Genomic DNA, 25,688 nt, shown 5'->3' with positions numbered 1-25,688 from the left:
TTTGCTCGCACAACAGAGTTTGGATAGGTATTGCTTTTCCCTCTCCTACTGTGAAAGACATTTGTGGTTGACATATTATCGATTATATAATATTATAAAAAACGTTTGACATGTTTCTGTGGACATAATGGAAACTATTTGGAATTGTCTGCGCTGTCGTGACCGCTCTTTCCTGTGGATTTCTGAACATAAATCGACAAACAAACTGAGGTATTTTGGATATAAAAATAATCTTTATGGAACAAAAGGAACATTTGTTGTGTAACTGGAAGTCTCGTGAGTGAAAACATCCGAAGATCAAAAGGTAAATAATTTTTTTGATTGCTTTTCTGATTTGTGACCAAACTACCTGATGCTAAGTGTACTTAATGTTTTGTCATGCGATCGATAAACTTAAACGCTTGGATTGCCTGTGGCGCTATGCTATTCAGCGGTTGCTGGTGCCAATTATCCCGCTTAAGGGATGGGTAGCGTCAAGAAGTTAATCCAACCATAGTGTCAGATTTCAAAAACGCTTTTCAGCGAAAGCAAAACATATCATTATGTTCGGTCAGCAACTAGTCACAGAAAGCATTCAGCCATTTTCCAACCAAAGGGAGTCACAAAAAGCAGAAATATAGATCAAATTAAATCACTAACCTTTGATGATCTTCATCAGATGACACTCATAGGACTTCATGTTACATAATACATGTTTTGTTCGGTAAAGTACATACTTATATCCAAAAATCAGAGTTTACATTGGCGCGTTACGTTCAGTAGTTCCAAAACATCCAGTGATTTTGCAGAGAGCCACATCAATTTACAGACATGCTCATAAAATGTTGATGAAAATACAAGTAATATGCACGGAATTAGATGCAACCGCTGTGTCAGACTTCAAAAGAACTTTACCGAAAAAGCAATAATCAAGCAAAAATAAAGTACAGCGCTCAGAGCCCAAATCAAGCCAAACAGATATCCGCCATGTTGGAGTCAGATGTCAGAATAGCATTATAAATATTCACTTACCTTAGATGATCTTCATCAGAATGCACTCTGAGTAATCCCAGTTCCACAATAAATGTTTGTTTGATAATGTCCATAATTCATGTCAAAATAGCTAATTTTGTTTGCGCGTTCAGTCCAGTAATCCACATTCATGACGAGCTTTCACTAGGAGCAGACGAAAAGTTTTTAAAAGTTTGTTACAGTTCGTAGCAACATGTCAAACGATGTTTAGAATCAATCTTTAAAAACCATCCTAACATAAATCTTCAATAATACTCCAACCGGACAATTCCTTTGTTTTCAGAAATGAAGTGGAACGTACCTTTCACGTGAGCGTGCGACTGAGGCTGTGGCACTCTGCCAGACCACTCACTCAGAGCTCTTATTTTATTCTCTTTATTTAACTAAGCAAGTCAGTTAACAAATTATTTTCAATGACGGCCTAGGAACAATGGGTTAACTGCCTATTCAGGGGCAGATTTGTACCTTGTCAGCTCGGGGATTCAAACTTGCAACCTTTCGGTTACTAGTCCAATGTTCTAACCACTAGGCTACCCTGCCACCCCTCCTTTATAGTAGAACCCTCAAACCAGTTTCTAAACACTGTTGACATCTAGTGGAAGCCGTGGGAAGTGCAACATATCAAATACACAGTGGGATATTGGTTTGGGGCTGAGTTGAGAAACTACAAACCTCAGATTTCCCAATTCCTGGTTGGATTTCTTCAGGTTTTTGCCTGCCATATGAGTTCTGTTATACTCACAGACATCATTCAAACCGTTTTAGAGACTTCAGGGTGTTTTCTATTAATGATATGCATATTCTATCTTTTATGGCTGAGTAGCAGGCAGCTTAGTTTGGGCACACTTTTCATCCAACATTCCCAATACTGCCCCCTAACCCAAAGAAGTTAAAGTTGGGTCGCAAATGGGTCTTCCAAATGGACAATGATCCCAAGCATACTTCCAAAGTTGTGGCAAAATGGCTTAAGGACAACAAAGTCAAGGTATTGGAGTGGCCACCACAAAGCCCCGACCTCACTCCCGTAGAAAATTTGTGGCAGAACTGAAAAAGTGTGTGCGAGCAAGGAGGCCAACAAACCTGATTCAGTTACACCAGCTCTGTCAGGAGGAATGGGTCAAAATTCACCCAACTTATTGTGGGAAGCTTGTGGAAGGTTCCCCGAAATGCTTGACCTAAGTTAAACAATTTAAAGGCAATGCTACCAAATACACTCAATTAGTATGTAAACTTCCTACTCACTGGGAATGTGATGAAAGAAAGAAAAGCTGAAATAAATAATTCTCTACTATTATTCTGACATTTTACAGTCTTAAAATAAAATGGTGATCCTGACTAACAGGGAATTTTTACTAGGATTAAATGTCAGGAATTGTGAAAAACTGAGTTTAAATGTAGTTGGCTAAGGTGTATGTAAACTTCTGACTTCAACCATACTTTCCCTCTGTCACATGACATGTCGCCAGACAATTTACCCCTTCTCTTTAGCAGAGACACACACAGATAGGCATTTCTCAGTCACACACACAAAGAGGTACTCGAGGACAGAGCATGCAGCCTTGGTAAAGAAAATGACAGATGTGGAAGACCGAGTCTCCCACTCCAGCAGTTAACACTTCATCAAATCTATAGCACTCTCCCTGCCCCCTCAGCCACACAAACACTTTTCATTAAGTAGCCTAGTAATACAAGCACAGGAAAACTGAGACTGATTTGCTCTCGTACCACCCACACACGATTTAATGTTTCCCAGTAGAAGAGGTCGTTTTGTTGCTGCGTCATCCCTCTGTGCTAGCCTCTAGCCTTGCAGCGGTGTTGGCATGTATATTTATGGCAGGGGCGTAGGCAGCAGATAGAGCACTGGGGGTTTAACAACCTGTCCTTACCGTCACAACCTGATCATAAATTGCTATTGAAAAAAGATTACTTGCTATGTCTTTACGTCATCTGCCATCCCATGGTTGGAGTTATTTATCCAATACAACCCAGTGTTCTTCAATGGAAGCTTCTATAACATCAGATATGTACAGTGCGGTGTCCCTCAGGGCATGGTACACACTCTCCATGTCAGCACCCAAAGCCAGTGAGCTCACTGAATAAGGAGCTAGTTAGTCTCAAATATAATTGTATTGGTCATATACACATATTTAGCAGATGTTATTGCAAGTGTAACGAAATGCTTGTTATCCTAGCTCCAACAGTGCAGTAGGATCTAAAAACAATTCACAACAGTACACACAAATCTAAAAGTAAAAGAAAGCAATTAAGAAATATTTGATCGAGCAATGTCGGAGTGGCATTGACTAAAACACAGTAAATTAGAATACAGTATATACATATGAGATGAGTAAAGCAGTACGTAAACATTATTAAAGTGACTAGTGCTCCATTATTTAAAAGTGGCCAGTGATTCCATGTCGATGTATACAGGGCAGAATCCTCTAAGGTGCAGGGTTGCGTAACCAGGTGGAAGCCGGCTAGTGATGGCTATTGAACAGTGTGATGGGGTTGATAGCTGTTTTTCAGTCTCTCGGTCCCAGCTTCAATGCACCTGTACTGACCTCGCCTTCTGGATGGTAGCGAGGTGAACAGGCAGTGGCTCGGGTGGTTCTTGTCCTTGATAATCTTTTAGGCCTTCCTGTGACATTGGGTGTTGTAGGTGTCCTGGAGGGCAGGTAGTTTGCCCCCGGTGATGTGTTGTGCAGACCACACCACTCTCTGGAGAGCCCTGCGGTTGTGGGTAGTACAGTTGCCGTACCAGGCAGTGATACAGCCTGATACAATGCACTCAATTTTGCACCTGTAAAAATTTGAGAGTGCTTTAGGTGACAAGCCAAATTTCTTCAGCCTCCTGAGGTTGAAGAGGCGCTATTGCGCCTTCTTCACCACACTGTCTGTGTGGATGGACCATTCAGTTTGTCCGTGATGTGGACACTGAGGAACGTTGTTTTCCTGACACCACACGCCAAGGGCCCTCACCTCCTCCCTGTAGGCCGTCTCGTCGTTGTTGTGTCGTCTGCAAACTTGATTGAGTTGGAAGTGTGCATGGCCACGCAGTCATGGGTAAACAGGGAGAACAGGAGGGGGCTGAGCATGCACCCTTGTAAGGCCCCAGTGTTGAGGATCAGCGAAGGGGTGATGTTTCCTACCTTCACCACCTGGGGGCGGCCCATCGGGAAGTCCAGGACCCAATTGCACAGGATGTGGTTGAGACCCAGGGCCTCAAGTTTAATGAGCTTGGATGGTACTACGGTGTTGAATGCTGAGCTGTCAACAAACAGCATTCTCACATAGGTATTCCTTTTGTCCAGATGGGATAGGGCAGTGTGCAGGAGATTGCATCGTCTGTGGACCTATTGGGGTAGTATGCAAAATGAAGTGGGTCTAGGGTGGAGGTGTATGGATCCTTGACTAGTCTCTCAAAGCACATCACTTCATGACAGCGTGAGTGCTATAGGGCAATAGTAATTTAGTTCAGTTACCTTGGCCTTCTTGGGTACAGGTACAATGGTGGCCATCTTGAAGCATGTGGGCACTGGGATAGGGAGAGATCGAATATGTCCGTAAACACACCAGCCAGCTGGTCTGCGCATGCTCTGAGGACACTGCTTGGGATGCCGTATGGGCCGGCAGCCTTGTGAGGGTTAACACGTTTAAATGTCTTACTCACGACGGCCACAGAGAAGGAGAGCCTGCAGTCCTTGGTAGCAGGCTGTGTCAGTGACACTGTATTATCCTCAAAGTGTGCAACGGTGTTTAGTTTGTCTGGAAAAAGACTGTGTCCGTGATGTGGCATATTTTTATTTTGTAGTCAGTGATTGCATGTAGACCCTGCCACATGTCGTGTCTGAGCCGTTGAATTGAGACTCCACTTTGTCCCTATACAGACATTTCGCTTGCCTTGGAGGGAATAACTACACTGTTTGTGTTCAGCCATATTCCCAGTCATCTTTCCATGGTTAAATGCAGTGGTTCGAGCTTTCAGTTTGGTGATAATGCCACCATCTATCCACAGTTTCTGATTAGGGTAGGTTTTAATAGTCACAGTGGGTACAACATCTCCAATGCACTTTTTCTTACAAACTCACTCACAGAATCTGCATATACATCAATATTATTCTCCGAGGCTACCCATAACATTTCTCAGTCAGCATGATCAGAAAAAAACCTTGAAGTGTGGATTCAGATTGGTCAGACCAGCGTTGAATAGTTCTTATCACGGGTACATCCTGTTTGAGTTTCTGCCTATAGGACAGGAGGAGAGGGGCAGGGCCTAGTATGCATCACGGAAGTTAGAGTAGCAGTGATCGAGTGTATTACCCGCACAAATGCTACAATCAATATATTGAATAAGCTAACCGATCGCTGCAGATAGTCTATCGGTAAATAGCCCACCCAATTTAACTACCTCATCCCCATACTGTTTTTATTTATTTACTTTTCTGCTCTTTTGCACACCAGTATCTCTACCTGCACATGACCATCTGATCATTTATCACTCCAGTGTTAATCTGCAAAATTGTAATTATTCGCCTACCTCCTCATGCCTTTTGCACACAATGTATATAGACTCTTTTTTTCTACCGTGTTATTGACTTGTTAATTGTTTACTCCATGTGTAACTGTGTTGTCTGTTCACACTGCTATGCTTTATCTTGGCCAGGTCGCAGTTGTAAATGAGAACTTGTTCTCAACTAGCCTACCTGGTTAAATAAAAGGTGAAATAAAATTTAAAAAATATGCTAACAAATTTCCTATGTTAAAATCCCCAGCTACAATAAATGCAGCCTCAGGATATGGGTTTCCAGTTTGCATAAAGTCCAGTGAAGTTCCTTGAGGGCCAATGTGGTATCGGCTTGAGAGGGAGGGGGGAATATACACAGCGGTGACAATAACCGACAAGAATAGTCTTGGGAGATAATATAGTCTGCATTTGATTGAGGAATTCTAGGTCAGGTGAACAAAAGGAGTTGAGTTCCTGTATGTTGTTAAGTTTACACCATGAGTCATTAATCATGAAGCATATACCCCCGCCCTCCTCCTTCCCAGAGAGATGTTTATTTCTGTCGGCGCAACGCTTAAAGAATCCAGGTGGCTATATCGACCACATATCCCAAGAGAGCCATGTTTCCGTGAAACAGACTGTGTTACAATCTCTGATTGCGCTCTGGAAAGAAACCCTTGCCCCAATTTCCTCTACCTTGTTGCCTAGAGACTGGACATTGGCAAGTAATATACTCGGAAGCGGTGGGCATGCCTTCGAAGCCTGACCATAAGGCCACCCCATCTGCGGCAACGTTGTTTTGGGTCGGCCTCTGGAATTAGATCAAATGCCCTGGGTGGTGGTGCAAACAAAGGATCCGCTTCAGGAAAGTCGTATTCCTGGCCATAATGTGGGTAAGTTGACGTCGCTCTGATATCCAATAGTTCTTCCCGGCTGTATGTGATAACACTTAAAGGTTCTCTGAGCTAACAATTAAATAAATACATAAAATTACAAAATACTGCATAGTTTCTCAAGGACTAGAAGTGAGGCGACCCTCTGTTGGCACCATCTTGCAAATCCAAGTCCAAAACAAATTAATGGCAACGCACAGTTCTATACAGAGTCATGATTGCATGTTACTCCCATCTCCAATTACTCAAGCAATCAGCAAAATGACCTTTACAAAACGGATTTAACAACTAATGGACCGGCAGGGACTGTAAGGGGACACAAACGCACTACAAAAAACAAAAAAACAAACAAAAACACTTGTATTATTGCATTTTAAAAAATGTGTGTGACTCTCCATGTCTATCAGCATGTTGTTACCTTTTTGTGGACCCCAGAAAGAGTAGATGCTGCTTCCGCAAAAGCTAATGGGAATCAGAATTTTAAACAAATATATATAAAAAATAAATAAAATGTTTGAAGTCACCTCCACCTCCCGCACACACACAGTGCATTCAGACGCCTTGACTTTTTAAACATTGTGTTACGTTACAGCCTTACTCTAAAATGGGTTAAATAGATACAAATCTCAATCTGCACATAATACCCCATAACGACAAAGCAAAAACAGGTATAGAAATGTTGGCATATATATATATATATATATTAACATTTACATAAGTATTCAGGCCCTTTGCTATGAGACTCGAAATTGAGCTCAGGTGCATCCTGTTTCCATGGATCATGCTTGAGATGTTTCAACAACTTGATTGGAGTCCACCTGTGGTAAAATGTATTGATTGGACATGATTTGGAAAGGCACACACCTGTCTATATAAGGTCTCACAGTTGACAGTGCATGCCGAAGCAAAAACAAAGCCATTGTCTGCAGAGCTCAGACAGGATTGTGTCGAGGCACAGATCTGGGGAAGGGTACCAACACATTTCTGCAGCCTTGAAGGTCCCCAAGAACACAGTGGCCTCCATCATTCTTAAATGGAAGTTTGTAACCACCAAGACTCTTCCAAGAGCTGGCCGCCTGGCCAAACTGAACAAATCGGGGGAGAAGGGTGGTCAATCTGACAGAGCTCCAGAGTTCCTCAGTGGAGATGGGAGAACCTTCCAGAAGGACAACCATCTCTGCAGCACTCCACCAATCAGGCCTTTATGGTAGATTTACTGAGGAGTGGGTTCCGTCTGGCCAAAGGCACATGACAGCCCACTTGGAGTTTGTCAAAAGGCACCTTAAGACTGACCATATGAGAAACAAGATTCTCTTGTCTGATGAAGCCAAGATTGAACTCTTTGGCATGATTTTCAAGCATCACATCTGGAGGAAACTGGCACCACCCCTACAGTGAAGCATGGTGGTGGCAGCATCGTGCTGTGGGGATAATGTTTTTCAGCAACAGGGAGACAAGTTAGGATCGAGGGGGAAATGAACAGGGCAAAGTACTGATGACCTTGATGAAAACCTGCTCCAGTGCATTCAGGACAAGTCTCCGAATGTCCTTGAGTGGCCCAGCCAGTGCCCAGACTTGAACCCAATCGAACATATCTAGAGAGACCTGAAAATAGTTGTGCAGCAACGCTCCCCATCCAACCGGACAGAGCTTGAGAGGATCTGCAGATTAGAATGGGAGAAACTCCCCAAATACAGGTGTACCAAGCTTGTAGTGTCATACCCAAGAAGACTAATCACTGCCAAAGGTGCTTCAATAAAGTACTCAGTAAAGGCACTGAATACTTATGTAAATGTAATATTTCAGTCTATTCTTTAAATAAATGTGCAAACATTTCTAAAAACCTGTTTTTTTGTCATTATGGGGTATTGTGTGTAGATTGAGGGGAACAAAATCCATTTTAGAATAATGTATCATAACAAAATGTGGAAAAGGTCAAGGGGTCTTAATACTTTCTGAATGCACTGTATATATAAACTAAATGTAGCATTTAACCATTTCACATTTTATCAAGACAGGAATGAACTGACTCACTAACACACAAAAAGTTAGGTAGGCCTACAGTGGCAACCCCTAACTTTAGGGAGCCATGTTAGAAATAATTACAGCTTTACCATCCCTCCCACACACTTCTGCACCTCTCTCCATCTAGCCTAACTCGAAACATTTCAGAGAGGTGGGCCAACGGGACGAGGTGGAGAAGACATGGGGGTGCACCCCAAATTGCACCCTATTCCCTTTCTAGTGTTGTGTCTTTGGCTATGCCGGATTAAGTGATATGACATACTATTCTATAAAATCATTTCGCCGTAATTAACATCACCTGATTGAGCTAATCATGTAAATGTAATTAACTAGAGTCGGGGCACCACAAAATAATATTTATGGAGCTGTTATCTTCCGAATAAACTCTTAAAGACCTAGTAATATTTTACATCAATAGCAGTCAATATTAATTGTCACCTTATTTCAGTCTCATCTGAAAGTTGTAAATTATTGGTTATCTTCACGAACCCTGGCTAACAAGTTGAATCAGCAATACAAAATCTGGTTTAATTATTTATTTACTAAAATACCTAACTAAATCACACAGAATTAAATCATAACTTGATTACAAATTACATCATAAAGGGAAACGTCCCTAGCGGGCGGAACAGATATGACAGCTTGTTACACAAAAGAAAAGGGGCTGGGTTTGAGTGAAAGAGCGGGAAGACTGAGGAACAAAGGGCGAAGCTGTGCTATCTTAAATACTGTATCTTATGTATTCTAAATATTTACTCTGAACTGCACTTCGGTAGGTTGGTGGTAGATGGAAGGCCGTGTTGCCCAACCAAGTCCTTTGAAGAATGTCTCTGGTGGTCAATTGGATACGTTGTAGTAACTTCGTTGTGTGGTAGATGGGATACTCTGTCTGTTCCTTCCTAACCTGAGTTTGCAGCGGCGGTTGCTAACTCAACCACTAGGAGGTATCACTTCTGTAGTGAATAAGAGTTCAAAGTTCATACCATTCGCAACCCAAGCTCATGCTGATGTTGGCTTCATTCTGTAGTTATTATCTGAACCATTCTGACATCGGACAGTCATCCTCACATCCTCGGAACAGGAAGTTATATTGTCGTCAAGGCTTTATATAGGAAGGGAGAAGAGGGCGTGCTTGAAAAGTTGTATAGCCCATGTTCCTTCACAGGGGCGGGCCACTGATTGAGCAGGGCCCTAACCTTATGAAAATCCAAATCTCACATTTTAGAAGCTAAAATCACATTTCATCCCATCACGAATATTTTCATATTCAAACATTTAAATTGAACAACAATTCCATGTGAATCCGATAACTCTGATGTGTAGACTTTCCACTGTAGAGTTTATGTCATTCTTATCATTGATGAGAATGTCTCAGATGACAACCGAACTGACATCATATTCATTAAGTACCACCGCATATGTTCAATTGGTCGGATTACCAGAATATAGTTCATTTCTCTCCCCCCCCCCATCTTCTGATGTTCCCAGAATCTCTATGTTAACCAGTAGGGTAGAGAGAGGAAAAAAGGGGGGGGGGGGGGGGAAAGAGGTATTTATGACTGTCATAAACCTACCTCCAGGCCAACGTCATGACAATAGGGAAAGTAGAAAGTAGTGCTCTATGGGCCTTGGTCAAAAGTAGTGCACTAAGGGAGCCATTTCACAAGCAGCCCCGACATGACTTTCAGTGGGACTTTTTCTGAGAGGTGAAGGGGAACATGACATAAGTCTTCATCTCTACTGTATCCGTTACATAGAGGTGTGGTAAACAGATCTGCCCTGTCTATGCGTATATATGTGCTTAGGTTTATAGTACCCTACCAGGCTTTCCTGGTTCACGGTGTAGCCAAGGGCTTATATGAACAATTTGTCCCAAATGGCACCCTATTCCCTATAAAGTGCACTTTTTTTTGACCAGAGCTATGGCCCCTGGTCAAAAGTAGTGCACTACATAGGGAATAGGATGCCATTTCAAATCAAATGTTATTTGTCACATGCTTCATAAACAACAGGTGTAAACTAACAACGCCATATTTACTTAATGGGCCCTTCCCAACAATGCAGAGTGGAAGAAAATAGAGTACCATTAAAGGTATGTGTACAGTATTGAATTTAAAAAAAATAATAATGTATGTTTTGTCACTGGCCTACACACACACACACACACACACACACACACACACAACCCCATAATGTGAAAGGGGATTTATGCTTTTAGAACATTTTACAAATTAAAGCATTCAAACCCTTTATGGCAAGCTTAAATAAGCTTCAGAAGTAATGCTTAATTAGGGCTAGGCAGAATACTGCCCCCTTTGGATGAACTGCGTGCCCATAGTAAACTGAAACAAAAATCTGTCCAAAATTGCTAATATATGCATATAATAATAATTATTGGATAGAAAACACTCTAAAGCTTCTAAAACCGTTTGAATTATGTCTGTAAGTATAGCAGAACACACAGGGCAGGCAATCTCCCAAACTATTTTTGGGAGCCTGAAACTTGGGGCAACTTTGACGTCCTCACCCCCACCCTTCCCAACCAGCTATGGATCTGGAGACACTTTCTGTGTCTTCCACTAGATGTCCTCATTCAGTAGAGCGTTTAATTTTGACCCTTTGGGAGGCGAAAGAGTGGGTGTCGCGAGAAAATACATGGGGGCTAGAGCGCGCTTTTGGAACAGACCTTCCTTGGTTCCAGAATGCCTGAGAAGAAGCATGATTGTCCGGTAGAATTGAGAATTGTTTTGTACGTTTATAACATCCTAAAGCTTGATTCTGCACTTAGTTTGACCAGTTTAGTCGACATATAATATGTAATTTTGAAGTTTTGATGCGCAACTGTTCGGGACCAGAAGTCATTTTGGATGCATTTCAGCTGGAACTAGCATATGCTACTGTAAGGACACACCAACTGAAACCAAACTATATATATTAGGTAAGTATGACTCCTTCCACTACATTCTGATCGAAGACCAAAGGTAAGGGAATATTTATGTTGTAATTTTGTATTTCTGTTGACTCCAACATAGCGGAGAAATATTGCTTACGTCTGAGCGCCGCCTCAGATTATTGCCTAGTGAGCGATTTCTGTAACGTTAAAAATAAATGTAACACAGCGGTTGCATTAAGAAGCAGTGTATCTTTCTAACTATATGTAGAACATGTATATTTAGTCAAAGTTTATGATGTGTATTTCTGTTATCTGACGGAGCTATCTATAATTTCTTCGGACATTTTTTAGCATTTTCTGAACATGGCGTCAATGTAAACGGAGATTTATGGATATAAATAGCATATTATTGAAAAAAAACATAAATGTACTGTGTAACATGTCCTATTACTGTCATCTGATGAAGATTTTCAAAAGGTTAGTGAATTATTTTTCTTTCAATCCTGCGTTTGTGACTGCATCTTTTGTTCGACAAAGTCTGTCTTTGTGGTGGTTTGACATAAATATGTGCTATGTTTTCGCCGTAAAACATTTTAGAAATCTGACTCGCTGGGTAGATGAACAAGGTGTTTATCTTTCATTTGAGCTATTGGACTTGTTAATGTGTGGAGGTTAAATATTTTGAAGAATATTTTTGCATTCTGTGCACCACTGTTTCAGTTGAGCGGTGGGGTGTGGTACCCCTTGGGGAACCTGTACAGTCAACAGGTTTTAACAAGTCACATAATAAAGTTGCATGGACTCACCCGGTTTAAAAACATGTTGACTACCTCATCTCTGCAGCCCACACATACAGATAATTGTAAGGTCTCTCGGTCGAGCAGTGAATTTCAAAACAGATTCGACCAAAGACCAGGGAGGTTTTCCAGTGCCTTGCAAAGGGCACCTATTGGTAGATGGTAAAAATAAATAAGTAGACATTGAATATCCGTTTGAGCATGGTGAAGTTAATAATTCAACTTTGGATGGTACACCCAGTCACTACGAAGATACAGGCGTCCTTCCTAACTCAAGTTACCAGAGAGGAGGACTATAAGACTTAAGAGTTTAATGGCTGTGATAGGATAAAACTGAGGATGGAACAACAACATTGTAGTTACTCCACAATAGTTACAGAATTGACAGAGGAAAAGGATGAAAGCCTGTACAGAATACAAATATTCTAAAACATGCATCCTGTTTGCAACAAGGTACTAAAGTAATACTGTAAAAAATGTGGCAAAGATATTAACACTTTGTATTCAAGACAAAAAGTTATGTTCGGGGCAAAAGCAAACCACCACATTACTAAGTACCACTCTCCTTATTTTCAAGCATAGTAGTGGCTTCATCATGTTTGGGGTATGTATGCTTGTAATCGTTAAGGACTGAGGAGTTTTTCAGGACAAAAAATATATATCAAATCGAGCTAAGCACAAGCAAAATCCTAGTTCAGTCTGCATTTCACCAGACACTGGGAGATTCAGTCACCTTTCAGCGGGGCAATAACATAAAACCCAAATCTACACGAGTTGAAAATATATGTCAAGACCTGAAAATGGAAATCTAGCAATGATCAACAACCAATTTGAGGTTGAAGAACTTTGGGGGAAGAAAAAAAAATTATAATAAATAGGGCAAATGTAGCAACATCCAGGTGTGGAAAGCTCTTGAGGCTTACCTAGAAAATCAAATTAGCCCAAATGTCTAAAAGCATGTTTTCACTGTCATGGGGTATTGTGTATAGATGGGTGAGAAATATATTTTGATATGTAGGGGGTAGACATTTTGGACATACCCAGAGAGAAAGGACCGTCAGAAGCTGAATTATGAGCAGTTATACGTAGCACTTCCCTCACCTGATCAGTATTTATATGTATTAATTCACTCAATGTTGTTCATTCATTACCATTTATCACTGTGGAGTGTCTCAGGATATCCTGCAATTGAACTGTGGGGAACTGAAGGGAGAGCTTGTGATAAATTGGCTTACAGCAGAATCGTCGGTTCCATTCATAAGAATCAGGACAGAGAACGACTATATTCATAGGTGACTGCTCCCACCTGCTGCCCATATGGTGAACTTCATTTATTCTAGATAAATCATCTTTCATGAAAAGGACAGGGAGCAGAGGTTGTGCATCCTTACACCTAGATGAGAGCTAGATCCTGGAGGGGTGAAGATGTAGCCCAACATACACAATATTCTTGCACATTGTAAGCAAGCAAATGATCCAGCTGACATGAGATTCCAGCTTATTTAACCAATCAAAGAAGATCATTCTCCACTGAAGGGCCACACAATTAACTCGCTTCTGTCTAGCCCTCTTGATTTCCTGCCTTTAGACTTACCCGGTTTGGGGGTTGTTTCTGGTCCTCTCCCGTCTGGAACAGACACTGGGTCTTTTCTAGCGGTTTCAAACTTGGCTGGTGTGGTGTCGCCCTCCTCAGTCAGAATGGCTGTGACCACAGGACTCGCCACCTCAGAGTGACAGACTTTAACAGGGCCGTGCAGTCCTCCCTCCTCACACAGCGAGTCCATGGGCTCCCCTGAACAGCACAAAGCCAGTCAGTCACAACTGATACACAATCAGTAGGTATTAATAATGTACTACAATGAAGTCTGAATGTAAAAAGTTAGCCTGGTTGAACCAGACAGAACACTCACCATTTTCACTTGTTCTGAGTGTTCAGTCTGGTTTAACCAGGCTAATACAGAGTAGGAATGGGCATTTGAAATAATTTCACCATTCAAATAATCCAGTTAAATAATGTTAAGCGTAAAGAATAATGCGAGAATCTTTGTCATTTCTAAACCATTGCTGTCATTACCTTTCTTTATGATTTCAATTACGAAAACAAGTGCAATTTTAAATACAGTGCCTTCAGACAACCTTGACATCCCTTGACTTTTTCCACATTTTGTTGTGTTCCAAAGTGGGACTAAAATGGATGATCTTTTTTTGACAATGATCTACACAAAAATATTCTAATGTCAAAGTAAAGAATGTAACATTTGAAGGGGGAAAAATGAAAATGCCATATCTTGATTAAATAGGATAAGCATACCTTTTAAGCCCACATACCCATTAAGCACACTTCCATCTTTAGATTCAAATAAAACAAATAAACCTTTTCTGCGGTTAAATGTTTCAAATTAATTAATCTGGTTATGTAGACAAGTATTTACTCTAAGCCAATCAGACGTTTAATTATTAAATTTAGACAGCTGTGGAAATTTTTTAAATGCATTTTCTTATTTTACTGTTATATTGTTAAATAAATGTCAAATTTACAAAAAAATAGCATCTCGTAAGCGTAACCTTTTAGGGATAGGGGGCAGCATTTTCACTTTGGATGAATTGCGTGCCCATAGTGAACTGCCTCCTACTCTGTCACAGATGCTAATATATGCATATTATTATTGGATAGAAAACACTGAAGTTTTTAAAAAACTGTTTGAATTATGTCTGTGAGTATAACAGAAGTAGGCAAACTTCCAAACAGGAAGTGGAAATTCTGGGGCTGGTTGATTTAACTCATCGCCTATTCACATCAAAATAAGATATGGATCTGTTCGCACTGCCTACGCCTTCCACTAGATGTCAACAGTCAGTAGAACGTGGAATGAAGCCCTTAGTGTGATGTGGGACCGGATGGCAGCTATTTGAGTCATTGGTCTGGCAGAATGCCAGTTCCTGGTTACGCACAGTAGTCATTATATCGCCTTGCGTTCCATTACTCTGTAGACAAAAACAAATGCTCCGGTTGGAACGTTATTGGATATATATGATAACATCCTGAAGATTGATTCTCTACTTAGTTTGACCAGTTTATTCGACCTGGAATATAACTTTTTGAAGTTTTCGGGCGAGTTCGCCTGGACCAGCGCCAGGTTTTGGACATGTGAACTAAACGTGCTAGCAAAAGAAGCTAATTGGACACTAGTAATGGACATTATGGAACAAAACAACAACTTATTGCGGAACTAGGATTCCTTGCACTGCATTCTGATGAAAGATCAAAGGTAAAGGAATATTTATGATGTAATTTCGTATTTCTGTTGACTCCAAAATGGCGGAAAAATATATTTTCTTCTGAGAGCCGTCTCTCTTTTTTCGTAACATTTTTTTTTTATCTGACACAGCGGTTGCATTAACAACCAGTGTATCTTTAATTAAATGTAAAACTTTTATCTTTCGTCAAAGTTTATGATGAGTATTTCTGTTATATGACGTGGCTCTCTGTTATTACTCCGGATATTTTGGAGGCATTTCTGAACATGGCGCCAATGTAAACCGAGATTTGTGGATATAACTATGCATATTATTGAACAAAACATAAATGTATTGTGTAACATGTCATATGAGTGTCATCTGATGAAGATTATCAAAGGTTAGTGATTAATTTGATCTCTAATTCTGCTTTTGTTACTCCATCTTTGGCTGGGAAAAATGGGTGTGTTTTTTGGGATTTGGTGGTGATCTAACAAATATATGTTGTTTTCGCTGTAAAACCTAAAAATCGGACACGATGGGTAGATTAACAAGATGTTTATCTTTCATTTGCTGTATTGTACTTGTTAATGTGCGAAAAATAAATATTTCAAAAAAATATTTCTGAATTTCCCGGGGGGTTCCGTTAGTGGAACCTGTGTCCTAGACAGGTGAAAGGGTACAGCAGCACAAATATCACTAACTACACAGAATTGGAATAAATAAATATTGTTCAATACTAACTTTGCATAATATTGTAGTCTATTGCGTATATTATACACAAAATATTTTGTATTTTTCCTCATAAATCACTCGTTCCAATTAAGCCCAGTACGCTCCTATTAAGCCTGGTTTGCATTGAAACGTGGATAGTGTTGATATCCCTGATATTCAATTAACATACTTCTTTTGGTTCAGATTTAAGTTCATTAAAATAAATTACAGTTATGCATCTAGCCATGGTGTCTTTACCAAGATTAGAAACCTCTGAACTCTCTTCAAGATGTTTTGAGTGGACAGGTAGGCATCGGTGCAGAGAGAATAATGGATCAGGGTTGAGGGATAGAAGACCAAGTGGTGGACAGAAATGCAAACAAATGAGGGACAAGAAAATTACTATTGAGTGACCACTTATGCACTTTGTCATTGTTGTTAAGGCTGGGCAATAAATCAGCAAAAAAAAAAACACAAAAAAAAAGGTCAAACTTATGGGCGATTCACAATATCAAGAAAAAAAATGCTCTTCAAATAACAGTTGTCAAATTAAAATGTCAAATACACTGCATTTCAAACAGTCAGCAATAATCGAATGAATTCAGGATGGGTTAATGGCGCCGACAGACAGGGCAGCAGTGCTTCTAGCGCCTAAGCAACTTCGCAATATTTAGTTTGTGTTACTTCTTACATTAACAGCCAAGAAAAAGTGTTATTACATTCAACTGGAAATAACTTTTAGATATCAGAGCAGTGGTAACTCACCAGCATTCCCAACCAGGAATATGACTTTCCTGAATTGGATCCTTTGTTCATACCCCTCAGGGCAATTCAACTGATTCAAGAGGCTGCTCACAAAATACCGCTGGCGGAGAAGAGGTATTCGGAGAGGAGGAAAGCACACCACCCGCCGCTTCCAAGTACATTACTCGCAAACGTTCAGTCTCTGGATAATACAGTTGACGAGCTCTGGCCGATGATCTCCTTCCAGAGATAATTCCGGGATTGTAATGTTGTTTAACGGAAACACGGCTCTCTCGGGATATCTGAGTCCGAACAGCCAGTTGGGTTCTCAGTTCAGGGCGGGGGGCGGGGGCTCCCGAAGTCCTACCAGAACATTGACTGTAGAACTCACTCCGAGAAAATATTGGACCACTGCTACTCAACTTTTCAAAATGCCTACAAGGCCCACCCCAACCCTCCCTTCGGAAACCTGATCACGAGTCCATTTTGCGCCTCCCTTTAGGCAGAAACTGAAACATTAAGTACCCATGCTAGGGACTACTCAACACTGGTCTGACCAATCGGAATCCATGCTTCAAGAATGTTTTGATCACGAGGAATGGGATATGATCCGGACAGCCTCAAAATATTATCACCGACTACGCGGATATGGTGACCGAGTTCATCAGGAAGTGTATAGGAGATGTTGTACCCACTGTGACTATTAACCTGTTGCGACGAGCAATCCCGTATCCGGGAGCGTAATTATAGCCTCCAGCTCATTACCATAACACAACGTTAACTATTCATGAAAATCGCAAATGAAATGAAATAAATATATTGTCTCACAAGCTTAGCCTTTTGAACAACACTGTCATCTCAGATTTTCAAAAAATGCTTTTCAACCATAGCTACACAAGCATTTGTGTAAGAGTATTGATAGCTAGCATAGCATTAAGCAGGCAACATTTTCAAAAAAACAAGAAAAGCATTCAAATAAAATCATTTACCTTTGAAGAACTTAAGATGTTTTCAATGAGGAGACTCTCAGTTAAATAGCAAATGTTCAGTTTTTCCAAAAAGATTATTTGTGTAGGAGAAATCGCTCCGTTTTGTTCATCACGTTTGGCTAAGAAAACCCCCCGAAAATTCAGTCATTACAACGCCAAACTTTTTTCCAAATTAACTCTATAATATCGACAGAAACATGGCAAACGTTGTTTAGAATCAATCCTCAAGGTGTTTTTCACATATATATTCGATGATAAATCACTCGTGGCAGTTTGGTTTCTCCGCTGTTCAAAATGGAAAAATGCACGCACCTGGAGATTACGCAATAGTTTCGACGGAGGACACCGAGCGGACACCTGGTAAATGTAGTCTCTTATGGTCAATTTTCCAATGATATGCCTACAAATATGTCACAATGCTGCAAACACCTTGGGGAAACGACAGAAAGTGTAGGCTCATTCCTTGCGCATTCACAGCCATATAAGGAGACATTGGAACACAGCGCATTCAAAATCTGGCTCACATCCTGTATGAAATTTCATCTTGGTTTCGCCTGTAGCATTAGTTCTGGGGCACTCACAGACAATATCTTTGCAGTTTTGGAAACGTCAGTGTTTTCTTTTCAAAGCTGTCAATTATATGCATAGTCGAGCATCTTTTTGTGACAAAATATCTTGTTTAAAACGGGAACGTTTTTCATCCAAAAATGAAATACTGCCCCCAGAGGTTAAAACCTACCAAAAGCAGAAACCGTGGATAGATGGCAGCATTTACTCAAAACTGAAAGCGTGAACCACTGCATTTTACCATGGCAAGGTGACTGGGATATATTGCCAAATACAAACAGCGTAGTTATTCCCTCCGCAAGGCAATCAAACAGGCAAAATGTCAGTACAGAGACTGTGAAGTGGCAATTATACGGCTCAGACAAGACTTGTGGCAGGGTCTACAGACAATCAAGGACTACAAAGGGAAAACCAGCCACCGATGTCTTGCTTCCGGATAAGCTAAACACCTTTTTCGCCTGCTTTGAGGACAACACAGTGCCACCTACCAGCTAACAAGGAAGGTGGGCTCTCATTCTCGGTGGGTGCGTTCTGCCCACCAGAGGGTGGTGCAGTCTGCTCAATGCATCACCGGGGACAAAGTACCTGCCCTCCAGGACACCTACAGCACCCGATGTCACAGGAAGGCCAAAAAGATCATCAAGGACAACAACCACTTGTTAGGCATTACTGCACTGTAGGAGCTAGAAGCACAAGAGTTTCACTACACCCGCAATAACATCTGCCAAAAGTGTATGTGACCAAAAAATATTGAGTTTGATGTTATACCTAGGCTAAATATATGCCTTCCACAACCACAAGACCCACTAATAATTGTATTATCTTTGCAATAGCCACTGACCTGGCTTTCAAGTCTATGAAAATGCCCCTTTTTTTATGTAACTAGAACCATGCACATTCACAAATAATTGCTAGTGCTAGTGGTCTCTTGAGTGGTGCAGCGGTCTAAGTCACTGCATCGTAGTGCTAGCTGCGTTACTACTATAGATCCTGGTTTGATACCGGGCTGTGTCACAGCCAGCCACGACCGGGAGAACCATGAGGTGATGCACAATTGGCCCAACGTCGTCCGGGTTAGGGGAGGGTTTGGCCAGCCAGGATGTCCTTGTCCCATCGCGCTCTACTGACTACTGTGGCGGGCCGGGCGAATGCACACTGACACAGTCAGCAGGTGTACAGTGTTTCCTCTGACATTGGTGCGGCTGGCATCCAGGTTAAGTGTGCATTGTGTCAAGAAGCATTGTGGCTTGGCGGGGTAGTTCGATGGGACAAGACTAACTACCAATTGGATATGACGAAATCGGGGAATTAATAAAAAGTCCACATGCTAGTGATTGGCCAGCTAATCTCTATATTTCAAGTTTAGCCAACAAGTGGCCTACTTTATTTCTCATAATTAGAACTAATTGTGTTTTACATTTATAAAACACAGATTAGACAGCTAGCATAACAATCTTTAGCCAATATGCTGCTAGTGGTACATGGTACCCTAATGCAGCGTGAGACAAAATTCATTTTCCAAAATCAAATGTTCATTGATAGTCTCGTTTGAGTAGTGTCTGCTCTGAGTGCAGTTTGAGTAGGTGAGAAATAAAAAGGTTCTCTTTAGAAAAGTTTACTTCTCCTCTATTACAGTAAAATAATGTCTCAATGTGTTTGTGTCCATATGACAGAATCAGTTGGACCAAGCCTCAAATAGCGAATTGAAATCAATTGAAATCACAGAGGAAGATGTGATGAGGCAGGGGGAGGGACTTGGTGTGCGTAAACAATAGAAGAAGAGGCGAAAGCAAAAATTTCCAAAATAAGGTCAATACGTTTAATACAGGCTTATTTTGGACCTAAGCTTGTCGCCTGCCTTTGGGACAACGACTCCCACCGTTAGGGCAAAGACATGCATCTTTTCATTATATACAGATCTCTCGTGTAAGTGGGGAGGTGCACAGGAGAGAAAGAGACGAGACCAAAAATACGAGAATAAAACAGACAAAACCTCAAAAAATAAAAAGAGCAAAACTGCAATTCTTGCGATATAGACATTGGGGAATATTGCACAAAAACATACATTTGAATTAATTCGCTATATCACCCAACCCTTCTTGCCCTTCTTTAATCCAGGCGATTCCGTTTTTTGTCCACCGCCAGTACTTTTTTAATACAACAGTAGAGGGGGAGATTTGAAACAGTCTTCATAAAAGCTTTAGGAAGACAAGTTAAACTAATTAACAAGAATAGCAGTATGGCAAATGTGATTCAGCTTTTCATTGAAAGTTGTGTGTTATGGTCTTTGTGCATGGCATCTTATACACAGAGGGCCGATGTGGGTCGAGGTCCCCCCCCCAATTATGAGCGCTACTTTCATGATGAATAGTGATGATCAGCTTATTTTAACTTTAAGGGAGATTTTATATAAAGTTCAATGTCAGTTTTGAACATTTGGAAATGAAATAAAATGTATTATTTAAGAGGTGGGCTTATTTGGAAGACTCACAGGCTTAAAAGGGTACATTCGGTACCCATTAAGACCAGTCAACTTTTCACATATTTTATCAAATATTTTCATATCTTCTAAAGTCATTATCTCAACTTTTCTTACAAAAATGTGGACAAAATGCATAAATTAACCTTGGGAAAAAAAGTATTACTCGCAAGTGAAAGAATACTGACGTCAATGGGAGCACACATTGACCCCTGCCCACGATCTGCACTGAGGAGTACTTGGTTTGAGTACTCATGCCCATCCCTAGAACAGAGCAGCCTACCACATGTAATCGATGTGTCGTTTACTAAAGACAGCTTTGCATTAGTATTTTACGAAAGCAAATTTCCTCTCACCATCGCCTTGTTCCGTTGGCATCTCCCCTTTAGACAGAAACTTGCTCATCTTCTTCAGGATCTTCTTGTGGGTTTTAGATGGCTGAAAGTTCAAGGCATGACACCTACAAACCATGTATTAGTGTGTTAGTGAACCATTAGTATATGGCTTATAACTGAGTAAAGGGTCATCTGGGTCATGTTCATTAGGCATCAAACAAAACAGATTGAAATAGGGTGAGACTACCCAAACATGTCAAATAAGGAACTCTTGCTTCTGTTTTTTTATTGGAAAACATTTGTGCATTTTGCTAAGGTGTGCAGCACTGTAATAGAGTAAACTAAAAATGGATAACGAGGAAAAGTTATAAGTTTATTCCCCCAATGGGCCAGACAGCTGAACAGACAAAGACATGTTCCCCCCAGCACAAGCATTTACACCCGACTTTTCTGGTGTAGCAAGTATTTCAAATCACAACCCAACAACTGAAACCTGACTGTGGAACTTCTTTCCATAGGATACCTGGATAGGATACCGGATGTTTTGCATTTCCCCCTCTCCCTCTGTAACATGAATATTTCAAGTTTACACGTCAGAACCCATCAGCACTAATGAATACGACCCCAGTTTTAGCTAGGTTGATGTGAGTATTTTTGATAATAGGCTCTCTTTACCTGATGGTGTACTGTGGACAGCAGGTCTTGTTCATGATGGGCTTGTAAACATACTTCCCACTTCTGTAGAAGTAACAGACAAGGAAGAATAACAAATGAACATATGCAGTGGGCATTTAGACTACTACAGATAAGGAATGTATATACACAACTACAGATAAGCAATGTGGCAATGTTGTACACCCAAAAATATGTTAAACATGGGGGGCTATGCTGCTGTGTCACAACGTGTAGAGAGACTACTGGCCTGGAGGAAAACAGTGTGTGAGATTATAAAGCTCAGAGTCTGACTTACCGTCTCCATCCTCTGTCTATGAGATCCTGGTAGTCTTGTACTGTCATGGCATGGGACCACATCCCTGCATAAAACACAGGCAGGATGAGTGGACATGAAATGGGGTAAATCCACAATAACGGATTTACGCTTTGACTTGATCAAATGTCTCCCAAACAAAAAACATTGATTTCAAAAGTTTAACCACTTTGAACAAGTCACACAAATGTCATAAAAACACATTTACTGGAAGAACTGTGCAGATGCAAAGTTTGGTAACAGAATTAGGGTAATAAAAAAAACTTCCAAAAAGATCTGTTCCGAATTAAGATTCAAAGATCTCTGCAGAAAGAATGTGGTCTGAGCTATGACATGACACATTGAGTTTGAAAAAACATTTATTTTTTTTTCACCTACAGTTATTGAACTACAGTTGGTGAAGTGGATTTTCGGTCACGGAATCACTTGGAATAATGTTTATTACGCTTTCAAATAATCCTGCACAATTGAACAGTAATTCATCCTAAAGGAATTGTTATTTCTTGCCCACCCACCCACTTAATGTCACCGCTCACCCAATTTCCCAATTACCCTCTCACCCAAAACCCCACCCTCCCATATGGACAGGGAAAGAGCAGACAAATCCAAAGCAAGTCAAACACAAGAAACGTAGGAAAAACAAAATAATTGTAATAGAAACCAATGAAGAAAATAAGTACAATTATTCAACCATTGATATTAAACTACGCACACTTATACATTAGTGGTACAGTTCAATTAATTCATTTATCAATCATTCTTTTCCTACGTCTACTGAACAAAAATAAAAACGCAACATGAAATTTCAAATCCTTTACAGACACACAGTTCATAAAGAAATCAGTCAATTGAAATAAATTCATTACACCCTAAATCTATGGGTTTCACATGACTGGGAATACAGATATGCATCAGTTGGTCACAGATACCTTAAAAAAGGTAGTGGCGTGGATCAGAAAACCAGTCAGGAATCTGTTGTGACCACCATTTGCCTCATACAGCATGACATCTCGTTCACATAGAGTTGATCAGGCTGTTCATTGTGGCCTGTGGAATGTTGTCCCAGTCTTCAATAGCTGTGCTTAGTTGCTGGATATTAGCGGGAACCCGAACACGCAGCCGTACACCTCGATCCAGAGCATCCCAAACGCACTCAATGGGTGACATGTCTTGTGAGTATTACATTACATTGCATTGCATTCCACAAGGAAATTGAGTGGCAGGCTGACCACTTGTTACACGAGTGCAGCAAGGAGCCAAGGTAAATTGCTAGCTAGCATTAAACTTATCTTATAAAAAAAACAATCAATCTTCACATAAACACTAGCCAACCTAGTAATATCAACCATGTGTAGTTATCGAGCTTGTCCTGCGTTGCATATAATCAATGTGGTGCCTGTTAATTAATCAATCATCGAATCCTAATTCGCCAAACGGGGGATGATTTAACAAAAGCAATATCGTTGCACAAATGTACATATCCATGAACATCAATGCCTTTCTTAAAATCAATACACAGGTATATATTTTTTTGTAATCTGCATATATTTAGTTAAAAGAAATTCATGATAGCAGGCAATATTAACTAAGGAAATTGTGTCACTTCTCTTAAGCAGAGTATATGCAATAGTTTGGGCCGCCTGGCTCGTTGCAAACTAATTTGTCCGAATTTTACATAATTATGACATAACATTGAAGGATGTGCAATGGAACAGCAATATTTAGACTTAGGGTTGCCACCCATTCGATAAAAAAACAGAACGGTTCCGTATTTCAATTAGTTTCCGGATTTGACCATATTAATGACCAAAGGCTTGCATTTGTGTTTATTATATTATAATTAAGTCTATGATTTGATATTTGATAGAGCAGTCTGACTGAACGGTGGTAGGCAGCAGCAAGCTCGTAAGGATTCATTCAAACTTTACTGCGTTTGCCAGCAGCTTTTAGCAATGCTTGATTCACAACACTGTTTATGACTTCAAGCCTATCAACTCCTGAGATTAGTATTGAAAGCCTAAAGTGCCTATTAGAACATCCAATAGTCAAAGGTGTATGAAATACAAATGGTGGAGAAAAAGTCAACGTTTCAAAATTCCTATTATAAACTACAACCAAAAACTTCTTAACTGGGAATATTGAACAACCAGTTTCTGAGCAAGGAACTTACACGTAAATCTTTTTTTACATGGCACATATTGCACTTTTAATTTCTCCTCCGACACAGTTTCTGCATTATTTAAACCAAATTGAGCATGTTTCATTATTTATTTGAGACTAAATAGATTTTATTTATGTATTATATTAAGTTAAAATAAAAAAAGTTGAGTATTGTTGTAATTATTACACATACATGCTCAGCCGATTAATTGCTATCGGCTTTTTTTTGGTCCTCCAATAAATCAGTATTGAAAAAAAATCATAAAATCAGTCTACCTCTAGTCATATAAAAGGTCCCACAGTTGACAGTGCATGTCAGAGCAAAAACCAAGCCATGAGGTCAAAGGACTTGCCCGTCGAGCTCAGATCTTGGGAAGGGTACCAGAACACAGTGGCCTCCATGATTCTTAAATGGAAGAAGTTAGAAACCACCCAGGCTCTTCCTAGAGCTGGCCGCCTGAGAAAATCTGGGGAGAAGGGTCTTGCTCGAAACACACCAAGACAGTCGTGAAGACGGCACAACACCACCCTTTCCCCCTAAGACTGTAAAGACTTGGCATGGGTCCGCAGATCCTCAAAAAGTACTACAGTTGCACCGTCGAGAGCATCCTGATTGGTTGTATCACCGCCCGGTATGCCAACTGTTCAGCATCCAACGGAAGGGCGCTATAGAAGGTAGTACGTACGGCCCAGTACATCACTGGGGCCAAGCTTCCTGCCATCCTATACACTAGGCGGTGTCAGTCGAAGGCACTAAAAATTGTCCAACTCCAGCGAGTGGTTGTAGCTGTACCAGAGAGCTAAGTCTAGGTCCAAAAGGCTCCTTAAAAACTTCATAAGGATGTTGCGAATTTTCTTAGCTTTTTGTTAAAAATCGCGCAACATTTCAGCGCCCTGCTATTCATGCCAGGAATATAGTACATGCATATGGATAGTATCTGTGGATAGAAAACACTCAGAGGTTTCCAAAACTGGTTAAATCGTGTCTGTGGCTATAACACAACGTGTTTAGCAGTAAAAATCCCTCGAAAAACTGTTCTTCAAAAACACAAAAAATATATTACTACGCCAGTCAATGTATTGTTAAAGACGAACGAAAATATATCCAGCCGTAATGTAATCGCCTACAGCTTCCACACGATGTCGCCAGTGCTGGCGTTTTGAGCAGAATAAATCCTTTGTTCTATTACGTTTTAGCCTTTCCGGTTTCATTTTGTCAACAGGAAGTTATTAAAATTACCAAGATGGCCGGTGATTTCCAGACTCGCTCCTATCGAATACATATCGCCCCGTCATGAATTGTATAGCTAATTAACGTTTATTAATACCTAAAGTTGGGTTAGAAAAGTAAT

General features: G+C 40.5%; 1 protein-coding gene across 1 annotated transcript in view; it reads right to left on the bottom strand.

Annotated features, from left to right (window-relative positions):
* Positions 1–25,688, bottom strand: part of LOC115135373 (arginyl-tRNA--protein transferase 1) — a 190,276-nt gene that overhangs the window by 149,173 nt on the left and 15,415 nt on the right. Inside the window, 4 exon segments of the mRNA XM_029670013.2 lie at positions 13,718–13,915; positions 21,210–21,313; positions 21,864–21,926; positions 22,159–22,222. Coding sequence (XP_029525873.2) covers positions 13,718–13,915; positions 21,210–21,313; positions 21,864–21,926; positions 22,159–22,222 — 429 coding nt within the window.

The sequence above is a fragment of the Oncorhynchus nerka genome, linkage group LG10 (assembly GCF_034236695.1).
Source record: "Oncorhynchus nerka isolate Pitt River linkage group LG10, Oner_Uvic_2.0, whole genome shotgun sequence".
Taxonomy (NCBI): domain Eukaryota; kingdom Metazoa; phylum Chordata; class Actinopteri; order Salmoniformes; family Salmonidae; genus Oncorhynchus; species Oncorhynchus nerka.
The sequence above is the reverse complement of the archived record's forward strand: the minus strand, read 5'-3'. Positions and strand labels throughout refer to the sequence as shown.